Below are 24,660 nucleotides of genomic sequence, written 5' to 3'. Positions count from 1 at the left end.
TGATCACTCATGATAAAATGGTGGAAAGAAAAATGGTGACCGGACAGAGATATGGTTTGGGTACTAGTGGATGTAAGGGGTTATGTCCTGCGGCCAACAGGGCATAGCGCGGTTATACTTTTTCCCTGTCTGTGTCAATTAAGGACCGGTCGTTGCCTAAGTCTCGAGGCAAGTCACAGATCTATTATCCTGAGCACATACTTGGGTATGGGTGCAGGGAAGACTCGTTGCTCTCTTGTCGTAGATCCGGCTCTTTCCGGACTGACTGATTGGAAGCGGGGATGGTGGAGGTCCTTGCACCGTAGAGTCTGGGACTTAGGAGTGGGGGCTTGGAGTCCAAGTTTGGATGGGGACCTAGACACCTAGGATAGGAGGGTGATGGGTTAGTCCTGCTTGTGCCAGAGGTACAAGCGAGGCATGTGTTTTCGGGGTACCTAGCTAGGGGCATTGATTCGCAAATCGTCGGGCAATCCGGTACGGCTTATTTTAGGGTCTAGCACCGTAGTAAGAACCGAAAGATGGAAAATGATGAAATAGAACTGATTGCTCAACCCTTGCTTGAAAGTAGAACATGTGCTTATATAGACTGGATAGATAATAACTTAATACGGCTGATAATAACAACATAAATAAGGACTCACTATTAGTATTGTTTTCTGCCAAAAGAAGACTAGCTAACCATAAAGCTTATCATATTCCTTGGAGTCGGAAAATTATTCCCACTAGTCAGATAAGTCTTGCGAGTACATTGTGTACTCAGGGTTTATTTACCCCTGTTGCAAGTGATGCATGAGAAGTATCTTTGTGTGGAGGATTCTTCTGGTGGGCTCAGACAGATCCTCGTTCTTATCGCTAGATGTTTATTTTAAATTCCGTTGTTTATCATTCCGCACTCTGACATTTGGTAATGTAATAATGTAATTTCTAAGAAACTCTGATGTATGAAATGGACCTGTATTGTAACTCGTTCTCATTATTGGATCCTTGGGAAAAATATGGATCTTTCGGGTTCTCCCTTGGAGTGTGCCTGACGGATACCGCTCGCTGTAGCCTCCTTTTGGGGTGCTTAGTGTCTGGTGGAAGACGAGCACCTCCGTAAGCGTGTTATTTCGGGCGGTTCTGCCACACTATTCTCCTAATCAGACTGAGCTGAAGCACTTCCCTGCCATCTAGCACTGATCGCCAAATCTTGGAGGGGGCGAAGCCAAGATTCCCCCCCCCCAAAAGTCACCCTGTGGGAAATATACCACCTTTAAAATTATGGCACTTAGAGATGCCGGTTCTTGGAGGATCCGCCAGGCCTGTTTCAACAACAAAGCAAGGTTGAACAACTCTATATCTCGAAAACCCATTCCACCAAGGAACTTTGACATGATCATATCATCCCATGCAACCCAACATGTCTTCCTGTTTCCCTCCTTACTTCCCCACAAAAATTCCTCACTAGGCCGTTAATATGTTTGCATAGGCCTTGGGGCAGTTTAAAGCATGACATTGAATAGGTGGGTATTGCTTGGGCCACGGATTTAATGAGCACTTCCTTGCCGCCGGATGACAAGCATTGCTCCATCCATCCCTGTATCTTATTCCAAATCCTGTCCTTCAAGAATTTAAAAGCACCATTAGTCACGGAACCCACATCAGATGGCATTCCTAAATACTTTTCACTTAGACATTCTTTCTAACATTGAGCACCAACTTAATTTCCTCTCGAATATCCTATTGACACTTCTTAACAAAGTGAATTTATGATTTTTGCACATTGATCTGCTGGCCCGAGCATCACAGTAAAGTTGCAAGATATCCTTCACCACTGCCGCACTCTCCCTATTGGCTTTGAAAAACAACAGACTATCATCTGTGAAGAGAAGGTGGCTAACCATCAGTGGTATTGGCACCACTTTAATACCACTGAGCTCTGATGACTGTGATTGTGATTTTAAGAGGCACGAAAGGCCCTCTGCTGCAATAAAAAATAAATAGAGGGAGACGGGGTCCCCTTGGCGAATTTCTCTTGTCGGCTTGAAACTACTCAAATAATCTCCATTTAAGAGTACAGAAAATGAAACTGAGGAAACTAACCGCATAATCAGCTGTACCATAGTTGGTGAAATCTGAGCTTGAGCATAATTGCTTGGAGATAATTCCACTCAACCCGATCATAAGCTTTCTTCACATCCAACTTCAAAGCACAACACCTGATATCCTGAGCTTTCTATCGATGCGGGACCCACAGGATACCCCGCAAGGAAGGGAGAATATCTAATCTAACTAGGATTCTTCCCATGTAATCTTAGTAGTAGTATTATTCAGTAATCCTACTAGGAACCCTCATTGTAAACCGACTAGGACTCTGGCCTCCTGACTATATAAAGGAGGGCAGGGCTCCTTAGATCGGGAGTTTAGAAGAGAGAACAACAACTGTACGACACTTGATAATCAATCCAATGCAAAAGCTAAGGCCGATTGGACGTAGGGCTATTACTCGATCACAATCGAGGGCCTGAACCAGGATAAATCGACTGTCTCTTGTGTTTACCATCGAGTTCAGCATACACCGAAGCCCGAACATACTGCCCCGGGTACCCCCATGGCAGGCTATCGGTGGTGAAACATCGACAGCTGGCGTGCCAGGTAGGGGCTTTCGACGACTTTGCATCCGAGAGCTCGACGGACCTCGACAACATGATTTTTCTGAAGGGATCAACCTTCATCTTCGGTTTGTGGATCTGTGAGGCAGGCGACGATGGCAAGCTCCAAGGCCATCTCCTTAAAGATTAGGATCATCATCAAGACCTTTCCATTTTGGCGACAACGACAGATCAGCTTGCCGAAAGATTCACGCAGCTCGTGATGTCCAATCCAATTCAGATTTCGCGGCTTCACTCATCCGATTCAAACTTAGGCTCCGCTTCCGAGACAGAGTCTTATCCGAGTTCTTTCAGAAAATCGAGTTCTTTTCCGACAAGGCTCCGAAACACGACATCAACCTATCAAGAATACAACTCGGAGTACACTCAGAGTACTTTAAAGAAGACGGGTCCTTTTCCGTTCGGTCTTCGCAACATGGCAACGTCTTATCAGGCACAGCTCGAAAGATCTCTTAATCCAGTGCTTATAATACCACTAAAAGGAGCTCAAGAAGGTCTCATACTGACTATAACATCTCAAGACTGCATCGTCCACTGGCTAGGTTCTGTTCCTAAGGACAGCGGTACCCAACTAGTCGGAGCAACGACGACGGCAATTCTACCCTACCAAGAAGGAGACTCGATCTACGACCTTGAAGCTTCTACTAAAGTCATCAACAACTCCGACAGTGTGGAAACCAACACCGATAACAGAACAATTCACGCATGAGAAGTATTCATGGTTCGCCGTCCTCGATCACCATTGGTCCACCCAAAAGCACCCGACATCAGGTCATCAGATGAATCTGAGTCCAACATATCACCCTTTATCCAGGGGCACGATGGTGAGACCGAGAATCAGAAACAAGCCAAAGAAAGAAGAAACAAATTGAAACAAGGATGCCAACGCCATGCTAGGCAGCGCAAGGAAGCTTGGATCAAATATGAGTCAGATCTGGCTGAGTATGATAGAAGAAAATCAAAACAAGAAGTCAAAGAAAGACGCGCGGCGAATACACCCTACAATAGGATCTGATAAGCACTAGAAGAACTCAGAGCGACATCACTTCCAGTTGAAAAACAGGAACAACTCCGGGACCTTCTCTGGTCAACAGCCCTAAGGACGCACGACGGAAGAACCCGTTCAAAACTACCTGCCAGATCGACATCTCATGCGCAAGAAGATCAAAATCAAAGGAAGTCCACTTTCGAGAGACTTGGACCAAGTGGAAGTCACAACGGGGAAAGTAGAAGAGACCATAGTCAAAACTACCGAGTCGAACAACCAAGAAAGATCAGAAGCAAAGTACCCATTCAGACAGCCACGCAGAACTACTCTCGACAAGACGACAGTTGGCTAGAAGGAGGTGGCGAATCAGAATACAAAGAAGCCGGAGCGCATGATAGATTCCCCTATTTTGTGAACAGACTCGCTTCAATACGACTACCTCACAAGTTCAAGCCGTCCAACCACTCTAAGTATGATGGCAAGACCGAACCAAGACAGTGGCTTAGGATCTACTCGCAATCAATCGAACTAGCCGGAGGAGATGACGACATCAAGACCTTATTCTTCCCAATGGCCCTAGAAACCATGCCCCTCCAATGGTTCGACAAATTGAATCTAGGGTCGATCAGAAATTGGGAAGACTTGCAAAGATCTTTCTGTGAAAATTTCACGGGTATCATTACGCACCCCATCACCCACATAGAATTAAAAGGACTCAAGCAGAAAGGAGGCGAAAGTCTTAGAAATTACTATCGACGATTTGGTGAACTACGTGCTCAAGTACATGACATCACCGAACGAGAAGTAATCGAAGCTTTCTCTCACAGAATCATGGCTAGGTGGCAATTTCAGGACTTCTACAAAGAAAACCCAAAAAACAATGAAGAATTCAGACGCACAGTACAAAAGATGATTACTGTAGAGGAGAAGACACGAGAGAGGTTCCCAGATAGAAACAACCAAGACAACCTTTTATTGTCACAAAAGTCATCAGACCAGGCACGTACAAGTTGATAACTAAAGATGGAAAAGAAGTCAACAATACATGGCACATCAGCCAACTAAGAAGATTCTACGTATGAAAACAACTCAAGGAAGAATAGATATACGAGCCACAAGGGACCAACATTCATAATCAATAAAGATGATGTTCCTCGACAACATGTCCTATTATGGCTTTCCCCGAGTTGTTTCCAACAAAAAGCAAAATGGCTAATAATATGCCTGAGCATACCGGCCGAGAGCAAAAGAGCTGAAAAGATGCTTGAGCCCGCCGATGAGGATAGCTAATAAGCTAACACCTGAACCAAAAAGCAACACGGCTAATAATATGCCTGAGCATACCGTCTGAGAGCAAAAAAGCTAAAAAGATGCTTGAGCCCGCTGATGAAGGTAGCTAATAAGCTAACACCCGCTAGTCCTAAGACTTTCCAGTACCAACAAGATCAAGAAAGGTTGTCAACACAACAATCTACATATACCGAGTTGTTTACATGGCGCAGACGAAAGCTAGACAAGCAATCGACAAAATAAGAAAGTTTGTCAAGACAACGATCTACACATACCGAGTTGTTCACCCGGCACAGACGAAAGCCAGACAAACGGCTACCTGGAAAAATGCTGATCACTTGGACAACTCATTCAAAGAATAAACAAGGCGTCCTGACAAAGAAGACGTCAACAAAAATCTTCATTCAAAAAGAAGTATAATATCCCATTACAAAGGTTGGAGTACAAAGGTCAATTACATCAAGCATCATCATCATCAGGAGAAGAAATATCAATATTAAGATTATCTACAATCTTCCTGGCTAAATCTTTGACCTCAGGCTCCACCATTTCAACGGCATCAATATACTCTTGACTCTCGGCTTCCTCTGCAATCTTGGATAAAGGCACCTCCGGAGCAAGAACTTGGACTTGGGCAAGAACATTCTTGGTACATAGTTGGGCGCACCTCTTCACGAACTCTTAGAAATGAGTCGGAATTTGAGGAATCAACTGAGCCCAAGATTGGCCATCATCTGCTGAAGTCCGGAGAAGGTCGGCTACTGACCGAAAAGATTTCCACAAAGCATTCCAGTTCTCAGTAGCCGTCGCCAACTTGCTAGTCAAGACTTCAATAGTTTTTTGGACCTACACAAGATCCCTGTCAGCTCCACGCCTAATCAACTTGGCAAGCGCGAGTTATTCAAGGCAAAAGCAGGGCAGTAAAGAAAAAGAAGAAGAAAGGCCTATAAATAGATTTTTACAGCAATAGAAACGTGGCCCACCAGGCCCGTTTAAACACGGCATGAGAACGCAACGGTTCATTTCTCACCACGACTGACGCAGCTGAGATGACGGACAGCACAATTCTACACAATGGTACAGTTCAACGGGCAGATTTCAGACTTATCCATCCAGCACCACGGCGGAGTTATCATATTACTACAAAAAGAACTCATCAACCATGAAGCAACAAAGGGTTACCTCACAAGGAACAAAAGAACCCGGTTCTTATAGAAAGAACTCGGAGATCTCATACACAACTACACCTGACAAACAGCAAACTACCAGAGAATATGCCAAGACCCTGTATCCGAGTTCTTTTTGAATAAAAGAACCCGGAAATGTGCTCGGGGGCTACAACAGGAAAGGTTTTCAATTCTTCAAACAACCCAGAATCAAGACCCTCCAACTTTTTGTTCCAAATAGTAAGAGGCTCGGGGGCTACACTCAGTGAATGCACTTTTTTCTTCCAAAAAGCGCACATCACTCAAATTCTTCAAGACAGCGGTTCAAGACCCTCCAACTTTTTGTTCCAAATAGCAAGAGGCTCGGGGGCTACACTCAGTGAGTGCACTTTTTCTTCAAAAAAGCGCACATCACTCAGAAGACTTCTTCAGAACAAGAATTTTCAAACAACATAAAGATTCAGGACCCTCCAACTTTTTATTCCAAATAGCAAGAGGCTCGGGGGCTACACTCAGTGAGTGCACTTTTTCTTCAAAAAAAATGCACGTCACAGAAAAAACTTCTTCAAGGCAGACCACTTCAAGACCTTACGACAAAAAGAACCCGGACCGAGCCATATCCAAGTTCTTTTTTACCTTCAATGAAGAAGCAGAGCAATTTCAAGACAAGATCCTCTAGCTCCTTGTTCCAAATAGCAAGAGGCTCGGGGGCTACACCCAGATGGATGAACTTTTTTCAAAAAGCACACACCACTCGAAGATCCAAAGAAGCGCTACATGGTTTCACTCAAGAAAGCACTCGGACGACCCTTGTTCCTACTCGACAAGAGGAACAAGACGAGGCTTCTAGAGTTCAACCATGAAGTGCTCGGGGGCTTGTCGATGCGGGACCCACAGGATACCCTGCAAGGAAGGGAGAAGATCTAATCTAACTTGGATTCTTCCCATGTAATCTTAGTAGTAGTATTATTCAGTAATCATACTAGGAACCCTCATTGTAAACTGACTAGGACTCTGGCCTCCTGACTATATAAAGGAGGGCAGGGCTCCTTAGATCGGGAGTTTAGAAGAGAGAACAACAACTGTATGACACTTGATAATCAATCCAACGCAAAGGCTAAGGCTGATTGGACGTAGGGCTATTACTCGATCACAATCGAGGGCCTGAACTAGGATAAATCGACTGTCTCTTGCATTTACCGTCGAGTTCAGCATACGCCAAAGCCTGAACATACTACCCCGGGTACCCCCGTGGCAGGCTATCGGTGGTGAAACATCGACACTTTCTTTTGCTTCATGAAGTGTAGACACTCATAAGCAGTAATAATATTATTAGTGATAAGCCTACCTGGCACAAACGCTGACTATTCTTTAGATATAATCTCCGGTAGTACCACTTTGAGTCTATTGGCCACCACCTTTGATACAATCTTAAAGATGATATTGCAAAGACTTATTGGTCTAAATTGACCAAGCTCCTCCAGACTAACAACCTTTGGAATTAGCACAATGAATGTGTCATTAATTGTAGCCGGATCATCTTCACCACTAAGCACCCTCAGGACCACCGATGTGATTTCCTTGCCACAGAGGTCCCAATGTCGTTGGAAAAAATGAGCAGGAAAACCATTTGGACTCAGAGCCTTAGTTGGAAACATCAGGAAGAGTGCTTCCATTACCTCCTTTTCTATAAATGGTGCCATCAAACCTTCATTCATCTCCACTGAAACTTTAACACGCAACAAATCCAGAACAGCTTGCATGTTTATTGTATCTTCTAAAGTATAGAGATTTCTAAAAAAATCAATAGTCATCTCGCCCATCTCCTTCTCATCGGATGTAAACTCACCGTTCGACTTTCTAAGGTTTTTTATCATATTCTTCCTCCTTTGGCTCACTCGGAGATGAAAAAACTTTGTATCCCGATCCCCTTCCGCCAGCCATTGAATTCTCGAACGCTGACGCCACATAATTTCCTCCATATGATGCAATTCATTTATTCTTTCAATGGTCTTCAACTCAGCCTAAGAAGGCCCCAATCGACTAGGGTCTGCCTGCATCCTCTCTAGATCCTTCTAAAAGGACTGTAACTCCCGTCTCACGTGACCAAAGGTTTGTCGCTCCTAGCTGCCCAAGTGGTTCGCCACCCCCTTCAAATTGAGCTATAACTCCTTTACTATCACTATTGCATGGTCTTGCTGCCATGATTCGGCCAAGGATGAAGTGAAAGCCTCATACGCTTCGCCCATCACCTCATATATGAAATGGTGATGCTTCTTCTGCATGTTGTCCGCCCTGCGCCAGGTCAACAAAATGGGTTCGTGATCGGACACCGCTGCAATAAGGTGTTGTACCACGGCACCAGGGAACCGCAGGTACCAGTCACCTGACACAAGCGCACGATCTAGTCAAACTCGATAATATGATCCACCACTGACCTTCTTTTCAAAAGTCCAGCACCGGTGAAAGCTCTAGTTTGGTTTTAGTGAATTGATGAAACCCTAAGTACTAACCTATTTGCTCTAGTGATCATGAGATAGGTAGCACTATTTCAAGGGGTGGAGCAATGGTGAAGATCATGATGATATTGTGACCATGGTGATGATCAAGGTGCTTGGACTTAGAAAAGAAGAAAGAGAAAAACAAAAAGCTCAAGGCAAAGGTGAAATCTTGATAGGAGCTTTTTGGTTTGGTGATCGAGACACTTAGTGAGTGTGATCACATTTAGGATTGATAGCCGTACTATTAAGAGGGGTGAAACTCATATCGAAATGCGGTTATTAAAGTGCCACAAGATGCTCTATCTCATTGCATCTGCATTTAGATCTTGTGAAGGGTGTTTGAAAATGTTTGTGAAATATGCTAACTGTCGGATCTCTGGTTAGCCTAGAGGGGGTGAATAGGCATGTTAAAACAAACACTCAAACTTTCATCAAATTCAACCTGCGGCACTGTCGTGCTTTGCTCACGGCACTGCCACACCAAGACAGCGGCACTACCGCACCTGCAGACAACTTCATGGTATAATTCAACAATTGTGAATGGAAACTTGAATCCAATAAATTTCTAAGTTTCCTACAGGTATATGTAACATAGATCAACTGCTAGAAGTGGTAGGAACACCACACACAAGTAGATCGATCATAAACCCTAGAAATCACCTCAACACAATATGAAATGCAAGTGAAATGACTTAAGCACGAGATGACACAAGGATTTATCCTGTGGTTCAGCTCGCCACTAAGGCTTGCCTAAGTCCACGTTGTTGAGGTTAGCCACTAAGGCTTAGGGCTTTGCAATCCTTTCTCCTTCTCAACTCAAGAGACTTAACTCTTGAGATGAGGGGTGAGTTTACTAGCTTCAAGAGATTGTTACAAACCTCTCGGGGCAGCCACACAAGTTGGCAAGCACCACGGGCGATGCTCTAGCCAGCTAGGAGCAAAACTCCAAGAGTAATAAATACAACCATCGGCCAAAACGTGAACCAAGTGCTCTTTTAAGTTAGGGGAATCAAATGATCTACTCTCTAATCGAGTTTGGGATCTTTTTCTCTCAAGGATTGATGGGGAAATCAAAGGAAAAGCTTCGAAGCTCAAGGTCACCAATGGAGGAGAGAGAGAAGAGCACTTTTCTATTTTTGGTTGAACTAAACCGTTGGGGAATAAGATAGAGACATTGGAGGGGATGGGAAAAGTATAAACACCCCCTGCCTTCCAACATTCACTTAAGTCATGGCAGTGTCGTGGCCCAAGTGCGGTAGTGCCGCTCAGCGATAGCACCTCTCTCCAGGTACGATACTGCCGCACTAGACAAGACAGCAAGGGTAAGAGTGAAGTGCTGGCTATCTTAGCTGAGTAACTGAGGATGTATGTGGAGATGTTGAGCGCTTTGTAGCATATGTTAGCTTAAGGGTCCGTTTGGTTGGGCTTTTGGCTTTGGCTTTTGGCCCCAAAAGCCAAAAGCCCAACCAAAGGGGCTGTTTTTGGAGGCTGCTTTTTAGAAGCAGCAGCTTTTCCATAGTACATTTTTAAAGCTGGTTTGACCTTTCTTTTAGCTTTTGGCTTTCTGCTTTCGAAATTGGTGGAATAAAAAGCTCTTCCATAGTTATTTCAAGAGAGATAAAGATAGAAGGTATATTTTATACTTGTTTAACCAAACAGCTTTTAGCTTTTCTATAGCTCACAGCCCACAACAGCTTTCCCACAGCTCACAGCCCACAATAGCTTTTTCCCACAGCCACAGCTCAACCAAACACACCCTAAGTATAGTGTCTCCCTTTATAATACGGCTTTTCCTATGCTCAAATTCAAAATATAAAATAATTTAAACCTCCTTTGAGTTTGAATTCATCAACATTTGTAATTGGAGGCTCCTCCATTTCGTATAATAGCTTCGAATATAGATTTCCTGCTTGTCATCTCGATAAATCTCATTAGTTCTCTAATTATGTGGTCATTATCACCAAAACCCACAATTAGGGCTTGATTGCACTTTCACTAACACATGTGCACAAGATGATACACTTAGTGGTTGGCACATTTGAGCAAGGGTGGAGAATTTGGTGAAGTAAAGGGGGTGTTTTTCACTGAAAATCAGTGACCGAACGCTACACCCGAGGTGATCGGACGCTGAGGTGGTGAGTCCGATCATTTATATAAGTGTTGGCGCGCTCGGGCTCAGTCAGTTCAAGCGACCGGACGCAGCACAGTGAAAGTGACTAGACGCGCAGGGCCTGCGTCCGGTCACAGGTGACGTACGCTGACGTCTGGCACAAAACTTGGCATGCAGAGCCGAAGGCAGGAACGGACGCTAGCCTAAGTCCGGTTAGTATGGACCTGATGTGTCCAGTCGGCATTTTACCACTCGGGGAGCTCTCTGGAAATGACCTAACGCTGGGAAGCTAAGTTGATCGTCGCGTTCGGTCGTCTGTTGACTGTGCGCGGGGTTGAACTAATCTGACGCGGGGGCTGGCGCGTCGGTCACTGGATCGGTGTGTCCGATCCATCATTAACGCGAGCGCGGGAGCGAGTTAGCTGTTGGAAATCGAGCTGCACGTATTTGAAGGCAGGACACGTGGCGAAGATCCCATGACCGGACGCTGTACCGGGTGTGTCCAGTCATTCTGATCGGCGCGTCCAGTCAACACGAGTTGGGCTGCTATGTGAGCCCATCGGCTCTATTTTGATGGAGCCTTTATAAAAGGTGTTTGGACGGCTCAAGCTCACTCGCTTGGCCATTTGCATTGACATAGCAACCTTATGAGCTTAGACAAAGCCCTCCCACTCATCTCCATCATAGATTCATCATCTTTGTGAGATTGGGAGTGAATCCAAGTGCATTGCTTGAGTGATTGCATCTAGAGGCACTTGATGTTTGTGTTTTGCTGCGCAATTCGCTTGTTACTCTTGGTGGTTGCCACCACCTAGATGACTTGAAGCAGCGAGGATCGTCGAGCAGAGGTTGGTGATTGTCTCTGACTCCGATTATGGTGATTATGTGGGGTTCTTGACCTATTTCCGGTGAAGAGCCAAAATATACTCTAGTGGATTGCTCGTGGCTTGTGTGATTCTCATCTTGCGTTGGTTGTGCGGCATCCTATTGAGGGTTTGGCGTGTGATGCCAATTAGCGCGTGAACCTCCAAGTGAGTGAATCGCCACAACGAGGACTAGTTTGCCGGTAAGCAAGTGAACCTCGGTAAAAAATCTTGTGTCATCTTGTCCGAGGATTTCTTGGTATTCATTATGATTGATTGTGATTGATTGGCTCCATCATTGTGATTGGCTCAATTTCTCTACACGGCGGTATAATCATCACATCCCCTACCTTGCATTTATATTTTTAATGTTGCTTCGCTCTTTAGTGTAATTAGTTTTGAGAGCAAGCTTGTGCCGGGTCTAGTGGTTAGTGTGGTTCTTTAGTTAGTCTTTGAGAGCACAATAACTTAGTGTAGCGACATAGCCATTGTGTGCTTAGAGATCATATACACTAGAATTATGGTAGGTGGCTTGCTCTTTTAGTAGGCTAGCGCAACACTCACTTCGCCGTTTAATTGTCTAACATATTTGCTAAGTGTTGTTGTAGAATTTTTTAATAGGCTATTCACCCCCCCCTCTAGCCATTAGGACCTTTCAACCGGTCACTAAAACCGATATCAGTTAGGCCGCACACATCGACCATCTCTCGGAACACCGCAATATGAGCTGCACTTCTTTCTTGAACCCCAACATGTTCCGAGCGATGTAGAACTTCATTGAAATCACCAATACAAATCCAAGGCAAAGGAGATGATGATCTGATGAACTTGAGCATGTCCCAAGTCTTATGTCGCTTACTCAATTACGCCTCCCCGTAAACACATGTAAGTCTCCAAGGGTTAGTGCCCCCCTCTGTAACAATAGCATCGATGTGATACTGTGAATATAGTAACAAAGACACACGAATATTATTATTCCAAAAAATTCTCAAACCATCACTGCAGCCATTACTACTGACAACAAAAGCATTATCATAGCCGAGTGTCTTTTTCAAGCCCTCTACCCGTGATTTGTGCACCTGAGTTTCAAGAACACACAAAACCATAGGCGCGACACTCTTCATGAATTCCCGAAGCTCTTTGACTATCGCGGCATTGCCAAGCCCGCGACAGTTCCAGCTCAAGCAACTCATTGGGACAGCAGATCATCCACATCCAGATCGCCACGCATCGCTCCTGCCTTCGAATTTTCCACCACCATAGCGTCGCAAAAACCCTAATGGGTGCGCAGCGCCAAGGCCGGGAAGTTGAGCTAGTCAACCCCTTGATTGGCCCGAATGCACAGCACCCACCAGGGTCGCACGATGCCACTCGATCTAGGCCAGAAACCCTCAACAACGGGAATCGCCACCCAAGGTCGCCAGACCCTAGGTGTTTCGAAGTGTGTCTGCTGGATCTGAGTTGTCTGGCTCAACTTTTTCACTAGAAGCGTTAGAGAAAAATCTGACATGACGAGAGCATTTGTAGTGCAGAACAGGAGAGAGTGTTACATGCTCAATTCCTTGGGCCTTGTTTAAATCCAGAGTGTAAAGTTTTAGGGTGTCACATCGGGTGTGACATGAGGGTGTCGCATGGGCTGTTTGGATACTAATAAAAAGCCTAATTAATCCGCCATTTGCATATGTGTTACTGTAGCACCACATTGTCAAATCATAGACTAATTAGGCTTAAAAGATTCGTCTCACAAATTAGTCACAAACTATGTAATTAGTTATTTTTTAGTCTATATTTAATACTCCATCATGTGTCCAAACATTCGATGGAATAGAAAGTAAACTTTAGGGGGAGAACTAAACAAGGCCTTACTGGCTAGTGTAAAAGGTACTAGTGCTATGCACTATGCAGACATGCAACTAAACTAATCCAACGCCCAAAGCCGAAAGATTACCACGAACTGTATTACTCTTCACTTGCTGATTCGGTTGGTGTGCTGCAAAGAAACAGATCATGGATTGTTTTTAGAATTATAGAAGTTGTCACGCATAATCAATAGAACAAAGCCAATTCGAAAAGAAAAAAACATGTCTCAAACAAAGTCCTGAACTTTTAATGCCCATCATGCCTAAATTAGATAGATCTAACAGATAGGAGTGGCCAATGGCAAAGGATTCAGAATTCTTTCACAGCCAACACATATGTAACTCCATATAGCTCCTAGAATCACTGCGTTCTCAGCGCTCTGATTACTGTTACCGTACGGCCATATGTTATATATATATACCTCCATATAGCTCCTAGAATCGCTACGTTCATCCAATCGATCCACGCGGCGTAGCGCCTGGAATCCACGTTACCGCAACGATCCTGGTTACTGTTCACGTATCGGTCCTCCAGTCGCTGCCCTCCACGTAGTCTGCTCCCGCAAACGATCCCCACCTCCTCTGCTCGGCGCTGCCTACGGCCGTCTCACGGTTGGGACACGCGTTTCCTCAGGCCCACTCATACGCGCGGCACCGGGAGCTCGTGCGTGTGTACCCCTCCTTTCCCTCTTTTGTAATTTTAACTGATTGATGGGCCCAAGTTTGGTCTGGCCCAGTCCCAGCGTATCTAGGCGTCGCCCACCCTCGGAGGCGCGCTTCTCCACGCGCCGCGCCACGACCTCGGCGCCTGCGCCTTATGCCTCTGTCTCCCTTGCTCACTGCCCCTTCTTCTCCGCGCGTCTGCTTCGACAGGCCCGACTGCTCCTGCCGCGGCCGCACCATTGCCGTCGAGGTTGCTGCATCTGCATAGGTCTATGCCTCCCTCGCGTCCATCGATTGGTCCCCGTCTTGCTTCCTTTTCTCCATTCATCTACGCTTGCTGTCTTTTCGATCTCATGTGTTGTGCACGGCTTCCGTCGTTTTCCACTCCCAGTCCTCGCTGTCGCACGGCACGTGCTGGCTGCATGCACCAAGGATGAGGCAAGGGCAGAGCTCTGCTGATGGGGCGCCAGCAGAGGTGCCGAACGCACTGCCGAAAATGCAAGCCGTCCGGGAGTCAAAAGTCCGGTGATGGGTGGCCGGCTTGCAGTCGTTGAGGATCTGGGCAACGATTCAGGTATGACCATTCTTTGCTTTAAAAAAATTGATTTAGCCTGTGCAATAGAACACCTTGGATTTGCTACAGATTGCCTGCTAATGGATTTGAGACTGCGAATCTTTCTGCTCTCTTCTCTCTGAAAATTTTGTTTATTCTAACTTCAGTGGTATCATTATAAAAAAAAACTTCAGTGACATTGCAAACAGTTCTGTCGAATTTATTTATTATGTTTCCAGGTCTGTTCTTATTGTACATCCGAGGAACTTTCTTCATGGTGTTTTTACTAAATCCATGCTCTGTTTGTAGGTGTAATACTAATATGCTGTGTATATGTCTTTGCTGAAGTCAGACTACCTATTTGTATTCTTAGCTGGCTAACAATTATGTCATACCTGTGTCCCGAAGGACCACAAATATTCATATTATGTTTCATGTATGCAATTACTGTTTGTTTTGATTCCTCTATTTTGCAGGTTATGGATTTAATTTTCAGTGCAAAAGAGCTATTCCCTGTGCCTTCTATTGCTAAAAAGGTGAATGCTTAGCTAAAGAAATTTGTTGTTGTCGTATTCTTCAGTAGCCAATTTACTCCTACCTGCCATTTATTTGTTCATCACTATCCATATTAGCTGTGTAGGTACTACATTTTTTTGATAAAATCTATGTTGCACCAATCCATGTTGGCAGCATTGTGCCATCCTGCAGATCAATCGACCATCAATGGAAAGAACAAAAGAATGGTGACAAATATTCCTGCTCCCATGTCACTTGCTGGGCATGGAACTTTGCAAGGAGCAGGCTATATAGAGATGACAAGAATTCCAACATTTTTTTAATCTTCCTGCTCCTAGATCTTGAGATGAGCAGGCCATTTATTGGGCATTCAATGGTTAGTCTCCTTATGTTTTTAAGTTTGGAGCTTTTTTGTTTTATTACTTTCATGCTTTGTTATCCTTAATCAGTTCATTTGGTGATTGGTTAGATGGTGACTGTCGTTGCCAATTCTTCCTGTTGCACATGTGCATGATTTTGGAACAGGTTGCCTGAGAGAGACCTTGCCAAGGAGGTGTCAGGGTTACTGGACCTCAAAACAAGACTCTCGGCCTTGGTTTCACATCCAATGCTGTTCTGTTATTGCTATATAGTGACTATAAGGAAAGGCTAATTGGTTATGTTAAAATAGAGGTTACTAACTCACATTTCTGGTTCCTGACATAATGTAAAAATCTCATTACAAGTTGTCAACGTGTACTTATATTCTTTTTCAAAACTAATTTATTTTTCATATTCATCTTCCCTATGGGTATGGGCTATGGCATTGTTTCTACATGATCTATTTCAAACTCTGTTATGCCAACATACCTCATATTTTTTGTCAGACATGTGATGTTCAAATTAGAAATAACAAAATAGAAATGCCCTCCTTTCTTTGCATGTGATTTGCCTTATCTGAGTTGTGTGCAGAATTAATTCCGTCTTTATTAATTGGTATTCCTTTATTGCCAATCATGCTATCAGTTTTTCATTGCCTATTTGTCATGTGTGGACGGACGTACGCAAGGCGCAGGCGCGCCCGCGACGTACGCCGCGCGGCTGAGCGCGCAGAGCGCGCGGTCCACCAGCCCGAAGGGGCAACTTCCAGTGGCTAGAAATCAGGGATTGGATTAGAGGCTGTTTTGGTTAGTCCTATAATTAGGGGAATTCCTTCCATAGTTGGTTGAGCCATTGGCTATTTATTCCTGTAAGCAGGGAAGAATGAATTAAGCAAGATTAATCTCCTATTCTCTTCTTCCTCCACGTCTCCTAAGCCCAGCCGGTTGAGAGGGGTATAACCTCCGCCCTGGAAGACTCAGCCGGAGACTACGAGCTTCGTAGTCGAGGGCCAGCTACCTTAAACTACAGTGCCCTTGACAACCTGGTATCACGGTCTCGTCGATCCTCTCCCACCCGCTCCTCCCGTTCCTCTTCCGCAGCCGCCCAGCCCGATTCCGCCGCACCCCCATCGCCCTCCTCAGCCGCGTCCGTCTCCCTCGCGCCAATCATGGCCGAGCCCTCCGCAGCCGACCTCCTGGCAGCCATCAAGGCCCTCACCGACGACATGGCTACCATGAAGGCCGATATGGCCTCGCTGAAGAAGGAGAAGTCCGAGTCGTCCGCCGGCGGCGGCGGTGGCGATCGGCGCGCGGAAGGTCAGCACCCTGACTACCCGGCAAAGCACAAGAAGTGGGATTTCCCACGCTTCGACGGCACCACCGACCCCATGCTCTTCCTCAACAAATGCGACTCCTACTTCCGCCAACACCGTACCATGGCGGAGGAACGCGTGTGGCAGGCTTCCTACCACCTCGACGGCGTCGCGCAGCTGTGGTATACCCAGCTCGAGGAGGACTCCAGCATGCCCACCTGGGCGCGCTTCAAGGAGTTCCTCAACCTGCGGTTCGGGCCACCGCTCCGATCGGCGCCGCTGTTCGAACTCACCGAGTGCCGGCGCACGGGCACCGTCGAGGAGTACTCCAACCGTTTTCAGGCGCTCCTGCCTCGTGCGGGTCGGCTGGACGAGGAGCAGCGCGTCCAGCTCTACACCGGCGGTCTGCTGGCGCCGTTCAGCCATGCCGTTCGCCTCCACAACCCCGACTCGCTCGCCGCTGCCATGAGCATCGCGCGCCAGATCGAGCTGATGGAGGCCGAGCGCCCGACGCCGCCTGCGCCACGTGCGCCTGGGCGGGGCATCCTGCCTGCGCCCGCTCCCCGGGCCGCCCTGCCGCCACCACCACAGCCGCTGGCACTGCCTGCACCCCCGGCGGCCACGCAGCTGGGCCGCGGTGACGGAAATCGCCGCCTCTCGCTCGAGGAGATGGCTGAGCGCCGCCGTCTCGGTCTCTGTTTCAACTGCAACGAGAAATACACTCGCGGCCATAACCGTTTTTGCAGGCGCATCTTCTTCCTGGAGGGTGTCGAGATTGACGACATCGCGAACAAGGCGGCGGCGGCCGCGCCCGACGCCGAGGCCCCCTGCTTTTCCCTTCAGGCCGTGGCTGGGGTCCCTGTGGCGGGTACCATGCAGATCCGCGTGGCCCTCGGCGCCGCAGCCCTCGTCGCTCTCCTCGACTCCGGCAGCACGCATAACTTCATCTCGGAGGCAGCGGCCCGGCGTTCCGGCCTTCCTCTGCGCCAGCGCCCCCGCCTCACCGCCTTGGTCGCGAACGGCGAGCGCGTCACCTGCGACGGCGTCATCCGCGATGCCCCCCTGCTCATCGACGGCGTCGCGTTCCCGGCTGACCTCTTCGTCATGCCGCTGGCCGGGTACGACGTCGTCCTGGGGACACAGTGGCTAGGCGTGCGTGGGCCCATCGTCTGGGACCTGGGCAGCCGGCGCATGACGTTCCAGCACCAGGGGCGCCCAGTCTCCTAGACAGGCGTCGCCTGCCCTTCAGCACCGTCCCTGGGCGCCACCTCGGAGGCCGGCCCTCTCCTCGACGCACTGCTGCACGCGTACGGGGGCTCTTCGCGGACCCGGCGGGTCTGCCCCCCAAACGCGCGCACGACCACCGCATCACCCTGAAGCCCGGCGCCCAGCCCGGCGCCGTACGGCCCTATCGGTACCCGGCGGCGCACAAGGACGAGTTGGAGCGGCAGTGCGCCGCTATGATCGAGCAGGGGATCGTCCGCCGCAGCGACTCGCCCTTCTCGTCTCCGGTCCTCCTCGTCAAAAAGCCAGACGGTTCGTGGCGTTTCTGCGTCAACTACAGGGCGCTCAATGCGCTCACCGTCAAGGACGCCTTTCCGATCCCGGTGGTTGACGAGCTCCTCGACGAGCTCCATGGCGCTAAGTTCTTCACCAAGCTGGACCTCAGGTCCGGGTACCATCAGGTGCGGATGCGGCCGAAAGATGTTCACAAGACGGCGTTCCACACCCACGATGGCCTCTACGAGTTCCTGGTGATGGCATTCGGGCTATGCAATGCTCTGGCAACGTTCCAGAGCCTGATGAATGACGTGCTCCGGCCGTTTCTCCGTCGTTTCGTCCTGGTATTTTTTGATGATATTCTCATCTACAGCAGGACATGGGCAGATCACCTCCGTCATCTTCGGGCCGTCCTCGACGAACTGCGACGCCACCAGCTCTTCGTCAAGCGCTCCAAATGTTCCTTTGGAGCCCCCTCCGTCGCCTACCTCGGCCACATCATCTCCGCGCAGGGGGTGGCCATGGACCCGGCCAAGGTGCAGGCGATCCACGACTGGCCGGCTCCGCGCTCGGTGCGGGCAGTACGCGGCTTCCTCGGTCTGGCGGGCTACTACCGCAAGTTCATCCACAGCTACGGGGCACTTGCTGCACCACTGTCGGCGCTCCTCAAGGAGGGCTTCTCCTGGGACGACGCGGCAGCCTCGGCGTTCGCGGCTCTCAAAGCCGCCATCACGGCCGCCCCCGTCCTCGCCATGCCGGACTTCACCAAGCTGTTCACCGTCGAGTGCGACGCGTCGACCGTTGGGTTTGGGGCGGTCCTGACTCAGGAAGGCCACCCGGTCGCCTTCTTCAGCCGGCCAGTGGCGCCCCGCCACCGCGCGCTGGCCGCCTATGAGCGCGAACTTATCGGCCTCGTCTAGGCCGTACGGCACTGGCGGCCGTATCTCTGGGGGCGGCGCTTCATCGTCAAGACGGACCACTACAGCCTGAAGTATCTCCTCGACCAGCGCCTCGCCACGATCCCTCAGCACCACTGGGTCGGCAAGCTCTTGGGCTTCGACTTCTCGGTAGAGTACCGCTCCGGCGCCACAAACATCATCGCTGACGCCCTCTCCCGCCGCTACACCGAAGAGGGGGAGGTCATGGCGATCTCGGCGCCCCGCTTCGACCTCGTCGACCGTCTGCGCCATGCCCAGGCCACCGACCCGGCCCTGGTCGCCCTCTACACCGAGGTCCGTGCGGGCGCCCACGCTGCCCCCTGGGCGCTGGTGGATGGCATGGTCACCTACGACGGCCGCCTCTACATCCCACCCGCGTCGCCGCTACTCCAGGAGGTCGTGGCAGCCGTCCACAACGATGGCCACGAAGGCATCCACCGCACTCTCCATCGACTTCGGCGAGATTTCCACATCCCCAACATGCGCCGCATCGTGCAGGAGTTCGTGCAGGCCTGCCGTACCTGCCAGCAGTACAAGTCGGACCACCTCCGGCCGGCGGGGCTGCTGCAGCCGCTACCATTGCCATTCGCGGTCTGGGCCGACATCGGCATCGACTTCATCGAGGCGCTGCCCAAGGTGCAGGGCAAGACAGTCATCCTCTCCGTGGTGGACCGCTTCAGCAAGTACTGTCACTTCATCCCGTTGGCACACCCCTACACCGCGGAGTCCGTCGCCCAGGCTTTCTTCGCCGACATCGTTCGCCTCCATGGTGTCCCACAGTCCATTGTCTCGGACCGCGATCCGGTGTTTACATCGGCGTTCTGACAGGAGCTTATGCGGCTCACCGGGACAAAGCTCTTCATGTCATCCGCCTTCCATCCGCAGACGGACGGACAGACCGAGGCCGCCAACCGCGTCATCGTCATGTACTTGCGCTGTTTCTCCGGTGACCGTCCGCGCCAGTGGCTCAGGTGGCTGCCATGGGCGGAGTACATCTACAACACCGCCTACCAGTCCTCTCTCCGCGACACGCCGTTCCGGGTGGTCTACGGCCGGGATCCCCCGACCATTCGCTCCTATGAGCCGGGCGAGACCCGGGTGGCCGCGGTGGCTCAGGAGATGGAGGAGCGCGCTGCTTTCCTCGACGACGTCCGCTATCGCCTGGAGCAGGCTCAGGCGGCACAGAAGCGCATCTACGACCGGCACCATCGCCCGGTGTCCTTCCAGGTCGGCGACTGGGCTTGGCTGTGCCTTCGGCAGCGCGCTGCGGCGTCCCTCCCCAACGCGCCCAAGGGGAAGCTCAAGCCTCGCTATATCAGGCCATATCAGGTCCTGGAGTTGATCAACGAGGTGGCTGTCCGCCTCCAGCTGCCCCCCGGAGCACGGCTGCACGACGTGTTCCACATCGGCGTCCTCAGGAAGTTCGTGGGAACACCGCCGGCTACCCCTCCACCACTACCCCCACTACGGCACGGGGTTGCTGTTCCTGCACCAGCCAAGGTCGCCAAGGCCCGGATCGCCAGGGGCGTGCGCCAGCTGCTCGTCGAATGGCAGGGCGAGCCACCATCTGCTGCTACCTGGGAGGATCTGGATGACTTCCGCTCTCGGTTTCCGGCTTTTCAGCTCGAGGACGAGCTGGACTTCGAGGCGGGGAGAGATGTCATGTGTGGACGGACGTACGCAAGGCGCAGGCGTGCCCGCGACGTACGCCGCGCGGCTGAGCGCGCAGAGCGCGCGGTCCACCAGCCCGAAGGGGCAACTTCCAGTGGCTAGAAATCAGGGATTGGATTAGAGGCTGTTTTGGTTAGTCCTATAATTAGGGGAATTCCTTCCATAGTTGGTTGAGCCATTGGCTATTTATTCCTGTAAGCAGGGAAGAATGAATTAAGCAAGATTAATCTCCTATTCTCTTCTTCCTCCACGTCTCCTAAGCCCAGCCGGTTGAGAGGGGTATAACCTCCGCCCTGGAAGACTCAGCCGGAGACTACGAGCTTCGTAGTCGAGGGCCAGCTACCTTAAACTACAGTGCCCTTGACACTATTCCATCTATAATTCAAGATACTTGGTTACCTAGCAAGTGAATGAGATATTGCATTGTTCGTTTTGACTGCAGCAATATTGTCCATTTACATCCTATGATATTATCTTGACAGCAGTTCACTTTGGAAAAGGAAATTTTGTTCATCTATAGAGTCCCACCGTTTCACCAAATTAAGATTCCATGTTAATATATTGTGATGCAAGAACTATTCAGTTCAGAATGCAAAAGTTCGCCTAATCAACATTGCTTTTTACAGGTCAGGGATGGGACGAGACACAACTAAAATATATTGTGTCCAAATCAATGCGCAATTGAAGCAACTGACAGCAAATCAATCTTTCAAGGTTTGGTCTCAAGGTATTTCATATTACATCTTCAGTTTGTTGCTTGATATTTGCTATCCCCTATTGTTCATAGAAATATCCAGTTTCTGATATAGCGAGCCATGCATTTTGATAGATATACTTATTGTGGGCTATCATGCTGCAAAACATGAATCGTGTCAGATCATGTATCCTTGCATAATGATAGATCCTGAACCTGACCTCAAATAAAAATTCCTTTTGCTTACTCTCCGCAGCGGCGCAGCCTAAATTTATATTTGACAATTGTATTTGTATGTGCCCAACCTTCAATAATACTAATGTGTTCCTCAATGCTGCCTCCAGTTCAGATTCAGGCTTCAGTCTGATGACAGACTTAAGCTCACTGCTTCCTCTGAACAAAACTAGATACATTGTTTTACACAATGTTTGTTCCATAACTCTGACTACAACTCAGGCATTGTCACCTCTTTATGATTTCCTTAGTTTGCCATTTTCTCTACCTACATGTTCTTGATGCAACTTATCTATATGCAAATCAAATAGTCCTATTTTTTTTAATATACTGATTCTCACTTTTCTGCTATACATGGCTCTTTGGGGCCCTATACAGATCACTCTCTGTATCATCTATACTCATTTCCATGGCCACAACAAACTGGAAACTCAGTTATGAGGCTTCTGCCCGACTTAGTTATAGGGCTTCTCCCAACATAGCTATATACGTCGAACTAAGTATGTCAAATGAGATTCAGATTTCTTCTTCAATATTGTTATTCATAGCTATATACTATGCTTACTTAAGTTTATTTGATGCATATATAAGATGGCAGCAACTCCTGGCGGTGTTATGGCCTTAGGCAGTGTTATCGCCTTATTGCTAGGTCAGCTTAACTTGCAGGGTTCCACCCAATACAATGATGCTATTTCTTGCATCTTTAGCTCAGAACACTTTGTCAGAGTATTCTGTCATTGTACCTGCTGCCTCGCTGAACCTGCCACTGCTGTGGTATAGATGTCAATTATGTCATGCATGTGCGTTTTGCAGTTTGTATACCGCCTACTACTTACATGCTGAATTGATTAGTTAGCATACCTTATGCTGACATGTTTACATTATTGTGTGCCTGCTAATTTCTGATTGTTACTTCTATATATATACACACACACACACAATCTTAAGCCTGTATATACAGGGGAATATATTATAATCATACAAAACAAACCACAACAGCCAATGCAGCCCTATATCGACTACTTACTCAACGCCAAAGGTTACACAACAAAGACGCGCAAGCGCAAACATAGAGCACCGATCTATCGATCCAATCGAACCCTCAGACCGAACCATTACTCACAGCAGCGCGTAGATCATGCGGGCGCGGCGGAGCGCGCCGAACTACCTAGTAGTATATGATGGGCGTGAACATAGCTAACTGGACGCATATCAGGAATTAAGACAGCCACCTCACTGGGTTAATGATGGATGTGTAGTAGGAACTAAAAAAAATAGCCATTCTTAATGGAAAGACAAAACAGAAGCATGCAACCAGAGCAAAGATATCTAGTGAACCATTAGAGGTAGCAAAATTATCATGTGATTAGTAAATATAGTACCAACAGAGGTAGCTTTCAGGTTCTAGTTTATACTACACGACTAACAAGAGGAATAAATGTGCAAAAGAACAAACAAGCTCTGATGTGATAGCAACATGAAAGAAATAAAGAAACAGAGGCAAATACTTCATTTAACATGCTGGTATTAGTCACAGTTCGTTAACTCTGCTCTGCTATATCAGCAGTGTTTGCAGTTCATGGTACGAACCTTGGCTGGCAACATCATCCGCGGTTGTGCCTCGTATGAAAGCGAAAATGTGTCGCGGTTCAGGTTTTTGTTTCCTTTGCCACCGTTCGATCGGAAACCAAAAGCAAACGACGACTCTGATCGTGCACGACGCGTGCATCCATATGTGTCTGACTTGTTATATGCAACAATTATTACATATTCGAACGAACTGACATAGAGTATATGCAGCAATATAGACACGGTAAGGGCGTCTTTTTTCTGCCGGATCGGCCCGTTCGCCGTACCACGATGGCTTTCGTTATGCAGCTCACGGGACAAACGTCCAGCACGCACTGCTCGTTTGGCTGGTGTCATTTGTTAAGCACGGACAAGGACAATGGCTAGCGTATCGCTTCCAACCTTCACTCCTTCAGCCCGATGTCGGCCTTTTATCAGGCAGCAAATGGCTTTTTCACTTTTGAGTAACTTCTCACGGCGTCCACGGCTAAGAAGGATCAATGTAACAATGCTGCAACGGTGACCCGTGGCCATAATAATCCGTATACGCATGACCGCCACTGTTCCCTGCTTCCTTGAACTTCAGTCAGCGCCCGGGCGAACGGCGGACCTGTGGATGAAATGAACCATGACCACCTGGGAGGAGCACTGGAGCAACCTGCTGGCCGTTGGCCGCATCGGCAGCCGTGTAAAACGCCAAACCGTGCACGGCGGACAGACAGAGCCTGAGAGCCATAGGATTCACAGTGCAAGTCTCGAGTGTACCTGCGACTGCCAGCGGTCAGTAATAGAAGATGGCGCACTGGCAGGCTACCTCGATTGCTCTGTTCCCCACTCTGCCTCCTTGGCTCCTCCCTCCCGAGTTCGTCAACCGATGCATGCCTTTGCCGACGCTGTCTGTCATGCTGCACGGTGGCGTAGTGGAGACTGGAGTACTGCCCGGCATGCGCTGCACGGTGTGTCAGTCAGTTTAACAAATGTCAAATGCGAACGACGGTGGGTGGCTGAACGACGGTGGGTACCGCTACAAGTTCCTGTCTTGACTCCCAAAAACTGTCGGCAAGAGAGCACCGGATCTACCATCGTCAGTGGCGTACTGTTACAGCAGGTCACAGAAACTTCTTATTCGTCTTCGCCTGCATCTACCTAGTAGGTTTATTCACGTCCGTTTACGTGACAGCAAGCGTACAATGCGCAGCATGAGACGCGTTTTACTAGCGAC

The 24,660-nt window shown here is 48.6% G+C and overlaps 1 protein-coding gene and 1 pseudogene across 1 annotated transcript; one reads left to right on the top strand and one right to left on the bottom strand.

The window, feature by feature from the left end:
* Positions 1 to 16,688: 16,688 nt before the first annotated feature.
* Positions 16,689 to 18,059, top strand: LOC136495980 (uncharacterized). Its single transcript, XM_066491743.1, has one exon. It carries the CDS (start codon positions 16,689 to 16,691, stop codon positions 18,057 to 18,059), a length of 1,371 nt encoding a protein of 456 aa, XP_066347840.1.
* On the bottom strand, positions 18,056 to 19,522 carry LOC136495979 (uncharacterized; annotated as a pseudogene).
* Positions 19,523 to 24,660: the final 5,138 nt, after the last annotated feature.

The sequence above is a fragment of the Miscanthus floridulus genome, chromosome 12 (assembly GCF_019320115.1).
Source record: "Miscanthus floridulus cultivar M001 chromosome 12, ASM1932011v1, whole genome shotgun sequence".
In the NCBI taxonomy this organism is placed as follows: domain Eukaryota; kingdom Viridiplantae; phylum Streptophyta; class Magnoliopsida; order Poales; family Poaceae; genus Miscanthus; species Miscanthus floridulus.
This window is presented reverse-complemented; position numbering and strand designations above follow the sequence as displayed.

Excerpts from the sequence above, each read along its gene's own strand:
- LOC136495980 (XM_066491743.1), top strand. The coding sequence starts at position 16,689 with ATGGCCGAGCCCTCCGCAGCCGACCTCCTGGCAGCCATCAAGGCCCTC.